We start from the raw sequence: 7,751 nt of genomic DNA on the forward strand, positions 1-7,751 counted from the left end.
GATGGCAAAACAAGTTCCCGGTCCCTCCCCCTCAGACAACCACATTCTGTCTGCCTCTGGATGTAATTTGTTAGACACTTAACCCGGCTGTGGGGAGGAGGTCATCATTGCTTCCATCCGTGGGTCCCCCCAACCCCTCCCCTGCAGGGACGGGTCTTGGCCTCAGAAAAGAGCCTCTGTATTGCGGGCAGCAAGGGCCTGCAGTGCTTCCATGCCTCCTGCCCCCACACGCTTGGGGTGTGGACGGAGAGTTGCCCTGCTTCTCCTTGGTGCGTCATCTCTTCACGTCTGTCGCGTCCTGACACCAGGGAGCTATCAGGAACGCCTCGCGGGATCCAGGGCTGGAAGTTGGCAGGTGGGGGCAAAGGGAGAGGGCTCTCTCGGCCACCTCTCTCACCAGTTCTTCACTGTCCTCTCCTCCTCTCTCATCCAGGTGTACGTGTCTTACGACTATGGAAAATCATTCAAGAGAATTTCGGAGAAATTGAGCTTCGGCGTGGGAAACAGCAGTGAAGCGGTGATTGCCCAGTTCTACCACAGCCCCGCGGACAACAAGCGTGTAAGGAAGGGCTGTCCCGCCTGTTGTGACTTCATGGGGCTGAATTCCCGGGACCACTGCCATGCTAAAGCGGGGGGGCGGGGGAGGTGCTGGGAGAATGTACGCCTTGTCGTCATCTCGGCAGCGTGACCCGTAGCCAGGGCCTGTTTTTCCGCTCACCGGGGAGTTTGGCAGAACACAGGTGTCAGGGTGGAACTGTGCAGAATCAGGCCGGCCAGGTACTGGCCAGGCAGGATTTCTGAACGAACAGTGTCAGGCTAACGGGCAGAAAGAAAATCTGCCAACGAGTGAACTGGCCATCTCACAGGTGGCAACAGTGTTACCCGGGTTTACAGGGACTCTCACCACCTGTCTGAGGCAGATCTTGCAGAATGCTTGCCGAATGCTTGGTTTGGTCAGTGTCACCAGTGCGTGTGGGTGTGCGTGTGCGCGCATGCGTGTGCACCCCCCCTCCGTCCCACCTGTACTGGTCTAGAAAAGAACACCAAGGCAAGGCGGCACATACTGCTGTGCCTTTGGATATGTTTTCCCAGCTGGCTGGCCCCAGGCTCTGTTTCTGCAGCAGAACCCGGCAGTTGGATATGGAGGAAGCACTGATTTGAGATTGCCCTGGGCCCCCAAAGAGGGGGAGGGGGAGGACGGAAGGGCAGGAATCAGGCAGCCGGCACGGTTAGGTCTAGGTCACTGTAGCCGGAGAGTTGTATCTGATTGCTTTCTTCCCCACTCTGGGGAGCCCTAGCTCGTTTCCAGAGGCAGGATGACTGCCCCTAACTTTGCTCAGGAAGCTCTGAGGTCAGGATAGCTGCTGCCTTTGTTTATCCAGAAAGGAAAGAGACCCACAGGGCCCTCTGGCCAGGTGCCCCCCCAACACTGGCTTCTCGGTTGCCTGTATTCAAAATATTTAGCCACCGAAGTGGCACTGGCCTATCAGAACAGAGCCAGCCTGGAGGGAGCTGGGTCCTGAAGGCCACCGTGCCTGGCCAGGCATTAACCTTTTAGTTGCTGGATGGTGGACAGGCCCTGGGGAAGGGGCCAGGCCACTGGTGCTTAAGAGGGGCCTGTCTTGGGTTTCAAGGAAGCAGTTATTTACTAATGGGTATAGAAACAATTTTTTTTTTAAACTAGAATAGCTACTATGGGTATGTGCTGGTTAATATCCGCCCTGCCTGATGCTCCGAGAGCGGAGCAGCAGTTAGGAACAGCTCCCCTCTTACCTAACTTGCTCCATGATGAAAAGCAAGGAAAAGGTGTTGGAGGGACTTGGCTCTGGAGACAAGATTTCCAGCTCTCTGCAGCCACTCCTCCCACTGCACTTGGTTGGGCAGGCCTAGGCCTTGGGGCGCCCAGAGTTAGGTGGACCCTGCTGCCCGCTTTGCTCTTGGCTTCTGAGAGGTGAGGATCCCTGCCCCAGGGTCTAGGTTGCTGGCTGTGCCACATCCCCCCTGGATAGAGCTGTATGCCCCCTGCCTTCCAGGAAGCAAATAACACTCAGGTTCCTCACCTTGTCAGGATATACCTGTCGATTGTTATTTATTTATTTTTTTAAGATTTTATTTATTTATCTGACAGAGATAGAGACAGCCAGCGAGAGAGGGAACACAAGCAGGGGGAGGTGGGAGAGGAAGAAGCAGGCTCATACCGTAGGAGCCTGATGTGGGGCTTGATCCCACAACACCGGGATCACGCCCTGAGCTGAAGGCAGACGCTTAACCGCTGTGCCACCCAGGCGCCCCAACCTGTCTATTGTTATTACCATTATCTTTATTCATTGCCCCAGAGCTAACTCTTACTGCAGTTGTGGCCTTGGAACCACCCTGGGGTCTCTCTGGAATCTTCTTTTTCAGCTCCATCTGCCCCCTCCTCACCTCCTACCACAAGGGCACAGATGTCTGCAAGCAGGTCCCGACTTCCTTCCTGCTTGTCATGGGTTGTGAGCAGCTGCTAGGCCCACACGCACGTCTGAGTAGTCAGAAGACAGGAAAGATGATGGTCTGGGCTTCCAGAGCAGGTTTGGCGCAGGGGCAGAGGGGCTTTTGGAGCATTAGGTCAGGAGAAGGAGCAGGACAGGGGACAGGGCGCCAGGGCAAGAAGAGAACGCCAGGGGTGGTCGTCAAGGAGTTTGGGGTGCTGGAAGGGCAGGGCATGCCTGCAGCCTGGGCCCTCCCTGTGTGGGGGGTGGGGCATGTTGGGCTTCTCTCTGGAGAGATGGACATACTTGGGAGTTGGTGGGGAGATAGAAGAGGAGCCACCCTCTTGGAAAACCTAGCGACAGGTGGAGCAGGGGCCTGGAGCAGACTGAGTGGGGTTAGAGATGCAGCATTCGCTGCTGAGTTTCTAGTTCCCCAAAGAAGGTCGTTACCTCTCCCCAACTTCTCAGGAAGGAAGCTGTGACTCTAACTGCTTGCCAGTTACTTCTGTGACTTTTGCCTTTGTCCCTTGGCAGGCAGATTGCCTCACCAGACCTACCACTTCCTGAGAAAAATCACACAGGCTAGGTGCCTTGCTGTCAACACCACCAGGGTGCTGGGCCCAGGCACATCCCCCGTGTGAAGACGTGAGGGGTGCTGTCAGGGAGCGGGGTTTGAAATGGTTGAAATGACTGTGGGTGGTGGCTTGGAAAGGTGAGGATGTCACGCGAGGGCCACGTGGAAGTCTGAGGGGGGCATGTGCGCCTGTGGAAGGGGAAGGGAAATGCTGGTTAGGCAAGCAGGCTCTGCTCCGGTGGTTTTGCTTTGTGATGGAGATGGAGTGGCTGCAGGGTCATGTGAGGGTTTGGGTCTATTTTTGTACCTGCCAGCAGCCCTCACTTCCTTCTTGGCCTTGCGTGCTGCCTCCCTGAAGCAGTGCACAGCCTTGGCCACCTGGCAATGCTGCTGGCCCCACGGCGCACCTGAGGTCAGCCATGCAGTACGTCTGGGGCTCCTTCCAGAAGGTCCCAGAGTGTGCAGCTAGGCTTCCCAGCCTGGAGAGGTGGGCCCCTCTCTCTTTCCCTTCATTTTCACCTCCTGGACATATGTTGCTTCGTTGCCTCCTCTGCCCTTCCTCCTGTCTTCGTGCTCCTGGTTCCACCACTGAGACCTGGAGAGAGTCACTTATGCCAACACGGAGGTGCATTCTGTAGCTAATTTTATGTTTCTAGAGGTATTTGTATTTTAGGAGGAAACATCGTTTTAAGCCCAAAGCTGAACATTCAGTGATTACAAACAGGGTGGGAAAGGTGGGGGTGTCTGAGGACACTTCTGAAATCACACAGTCCAGGTGGTAGGTCGGCTCTGCTGGCAAATCTGTGGGGCTGGCCTTGAAGAGATAGGGACCTCAAGGCAGAGTGGGCCATGCTGTACTTCCTGTCCCATGCTCGTGTGGTACGGTTACATCACAGCCGTGCCTCAGTGTTGACGGGAAGCCACAGGTGGGTGGGGCTGGGGATTAAGTGAGTTCCGGTCAGAGGAGCAAAGGCTTCACGGGGTACTTGGGGTTGGCGTTGGAGCTTCAAGGACGGGCATGATTCCAGTAGCTGAGCACAGTTGGGGGGAGTCCTCGAGGGGGAGAAGGCCCTGGGCAGAGACGTCAAGGTGCCAGTCTGTGGTTTCTGTGCAGGCAGTGGGGAGACTCCCTTCTCAGGGGTGGAGGGTTGGCGTGGGGGTGCTTCGAGATACCAGGCAGGCCCCCCCAGCTGAAGATGGAGGAGTTTGCTTTTTGCCTCAAGGACTGTGGGGAGCCATGGAAGGAACTTTGAGTAGGGGACTCACTGTAAATAGAGTCTTATAGAGAAATGCATGTCCTGGCAAGAGGCAGGATGGATCGGAAAGGGGAAAGATTAGAGAAGGGTCAGGAAGTCATGATGGGGGGTCGTGGTAATATAGGCATGACGTTGCCGGTTCCTCAGCCAAACTTCGTATCGCCCTCTGAGTATTTCACACCCTGCCAAGCCCGGGAAGACACAAGGGGGTCTAAAGAACCCAGCGCCCGGTCCCAATTTGCTCATGGGCTCTAGTAGGGAGTGGGTCACACTGGTAGCACTTGGGGATACAAAGGGGAGCAGAGATTATGAAGAGGAAAACATAACTGGGTGGGCGGCTAGCTGGGGAGTGGGGCCGAGGCAAGGCCGTGGAGTGAAATCCCAGCTCTCATCGTGAGGACTCAGGCAGGGAGCAGGTGTAGCACTCGGAGAGCTTGGGACGTGGCAGGACGGTGTCGGAGGACCCGGTTCTGGACATAGCGAAGTATCTCGGCACATCAGAGGGGAGATGTTGGGGAGGTCAGAAGTCAGGGTCAGACCGTAGATTACAAGACCTGACATGCCTGATCTCAGTGGCGCTAGTTGAAGCCGCATGGAGGGTGGAGCAGGTTAGCCACAGAGGACGGCAGAGTGATGAGGTGATGCGAGGGTGGGGAGTGGATGAAGGTGAAGAAGGAGCTGAAGGAGAGCCAAGGACGAGGTGGTCAGGTGTGAGGCTCGGAGGCTTGGCATGAGACAGTGTCGCCCAAGGCCGGGGAAGGGAGCTGCCACGACAAGCTTGAGGGAGAGAGAAGGCACGTGGATGAGCCCCGGGGGCACAGGGTGAGATCTAGGCATGAAATCCAGGAAGTTCTGCCTCTTTGTTGGAGGAAGGGAAGAAAGGATTTGGTGGATGGTGAAGGGGTGGGCTCTGAACCGGCCAGACACGGCTGTCGATGCTGCCTCCTGGCTCACCTTGGCCGGTTAACCTCTCTACGCCTTGGTGTCCTTGTCAGTAAAGGAGGGTAACCGTCTGTCTAAAGGCTGCCTGGCTGTGAGTTCCGGAAGGATGAAATGCACTAAGGATGAGCGTGAGCTAAGGCACACACAACTTGTCTGCTCAGCGCCTGGCACACACTGAGTGTTATTGACACGTTTCTTTTTTTAATGAACTCTACACCTAACGTGGGGCTCGAACTCACGACCCCAGGATCAAGAGTCACCGGCTCCACTGTCTGAGCCAGCCAGGTGCCCCTGTTCTGGACACGTTGAGCTATTATTATGAACGACAGATAATCACAGTCTATAACTGGCTACATGATTTTTAGATCTTCAAATGTGAAACCCCTAGAAACCATGGAATAGATTTCTGGAGAAATCTTTCTAAACTGAGAGCACTCCGTTCCCTAGTAACCGAGATGGTTTCGGAGCAGGAAGATGGGCTCTGTCATTTCTAGGGAACGCCTTTTATGCCCCGAATGATGATGGTCCCCTTAGGATCATAATTGTTTATACAACATTACCTTTGCTTGTGGTCGTTTATGCTTTCACAATATTCACTCGCCTGTATGGTTAGATTTAATGAGGCTCCCACGGAGTTTGGAGTACTCTATCAGATGCCGTGGAAGAAACATGAGAGAAAGAACACGTAGAATGCGCTCCTGGGGATCGGGGAGGGAAAAGCCCGAGGCGAAGGAGCTAGAACACGTGAACGCAGCGTGCAGACCAGCACAGAGTATTAGGACATGCCTAAGCTGCTCGGGCCAAAAGGATTCTGAGCAGAAGACTGATGTGGGTCAGATGCAGTCGATGCGGGGAAGTGTGGCTTAGACGGATTCTTTTGGATTGTTAATTTCTGGGGTTTCAGGGACTGGCTGGTGCTTGGAGCTGGGTACCCCTTGCTCTGGTTCACGGTGAGCTGCTGAGCCACCCTCGGCCTGCTGGGAGCAGGGGGCTGCCCTTCCCATCTCTCATGTCCGTTCCAGGCCTGCTACCATCTGTGCTCCGTAGACGTTTCCTGCAGACCCTCCCGGCCGTCCTCAAGTCCTTGCCCTACTTTTTTTCCCCCGTGTGTTCCCAAACTCAAACTGCCCTCAGCTCAGGATGTTCTTTGCCTCTGGAAGTCTTGCCTGCCCTTCGAGGGCCAGATCTTCCCTGGAGTCACTTCTGATCTCCCAAACTGGAACTTGTCCAGACTGCGTGCTTTCACAGGACTCTGTCCGTGGTTCCCCACTGAATCTCATTTTCCCTGGAGTTATAGTCACCCACGATCACGCCTGTCTTTCTCCCACACGAGACTGCAAGGATTCTGCGTTTTCACCACGGTACCTGCAGCATCTGGTCCATGGGGAATATTCAGCACACATTTGTGAAGTTGAATTGCCTTGGTCCTTTCTCCTGGAGAACTCTCTAGGCTGGCAGTCACTCTGCATTCCCCCTTGTTCAGAGCCACTCACCTGTGCAGGGCTACGTCAGGTGAAGGCCCTGCTTGCCAGAGGTCTTCCTGCCGTGCCCCAGAGTGAGGCAGCCAGCCCCATGGGCAGCTTGGTCCCAGAGCTGCCCTGTCCCCTGGCCTAGTGGCCGGAAGGAGGAGCTAATCCTCTTAGATGGGTGTGATTGTCGGGGTTTCCCTGGGAAGACACATCTGTAGCTGCTCAGAGGATGGAGGGAGAGAAGCAGGCTTACCTGTGTGCAGCCAGTCTGAAGAGCAGGCCTTCTGGGTCCCAGCCGCCCTCTGATGGTGCCTGAGTGACTTGCGAGAGGGTGAGAACAGCCAGGTCCGTTCAAAGAAAAAAATAGGCTTGACTAGCTTGGTTACCTGGTGAAAGGAAAGCCTGTCCTGTACCCCTTCTTTTTCTGAGCCTTGCTTGATGTGCACCAGCATTTCCTCCCAGCCAGGAGATGGGGAGGAAGCTGCGTGGGGGTCCCGCAGGTCCCCGGCCCCGCACCCACTGCTGGGACTCCTGGGGGTGGGGTGTTGGGCGGCCCTGGCCGGCCCCGCTCTGAGCTCGCCTTTTCTCTCCCACAGTACATCTTTGCGGACGCTTACGCCCAGTACCTCTGGATCACGTTTGACTTCTGCAACACTATCCAGGGCTTTTCCATCCCGTTCCGGGCAGCTGATCTCCTCCTGCACAGCAAGGCCTCCAACCTTCTCCTGGGCTTTGACAGGTCTCACCCCAACAAGCAGGTAAGGGAGCTTCTGGAACACAGTCAGGTGGGGCTTCTTCGGTTTTCTGTCCTGCCCGAGGGGGTTGTGTGTCCTCTGAGTGACCTCCCCCGACCCCTCCCTCCTCCTTTCCCAAGCTTAGCCTTTGTACTAGTTGATGTCCCATGGCTGAGGAAAACTGTATCTCCCTGGCGCCCTCCGTCTGCCTCCCAGCCAGGGGGCAATGCCAAGCGCTCCGCCGGCCCTGGTAGCCAAACATCATGCCCTTGTCAGTGTCGATGCTCCTTTGTGGGTTTGGGGGGGGG

At 55.8% G+C, this 7,751-nt stretch overlaps 1 protein-coding gene across 1 annotated transcript in view; it reads left to right on the top strand.

The window, feature by feature from the left end:
• SORL1 (sortilin related receptor 1) overlaps nucleotides 1-7,751 on the top strand; it is a 158,483-nt gene that overhangs the window by 21,659 nt on the left and 129,073 nt on the right. Inside the window, exons 3-4 of the mRNA XM_034665628.1 lie at nucleotides 434-559; nucleotides 7,306-7,467. Coding sequence (XP_034521519.1) covers nucleotides 434-559; nucleotides 7,306-7,467 — 288 coding nt within the window. The remainder of the gene's footprint in view (nucleotides 1-433; nucleotides 560-7,305; nucleotides 7,468-7,751) is intronic.

This window comes from Ailuropoda melanoleuca, chromosome 8 (genome assembly GCF_002007445.2).
Source record: "Ailuropoda melanoleuca isolate Jingjing chromosome 8, ASM200744v2, whole genome shotgun sequence".
Taxonomy (NCBI): domain Eukaryota; kingdom Metazoa; phylum Chordata; class Mammalia; order Carnivora; family Ursidae; genus Ailuropoda; species Ailuropoda melanoleuca.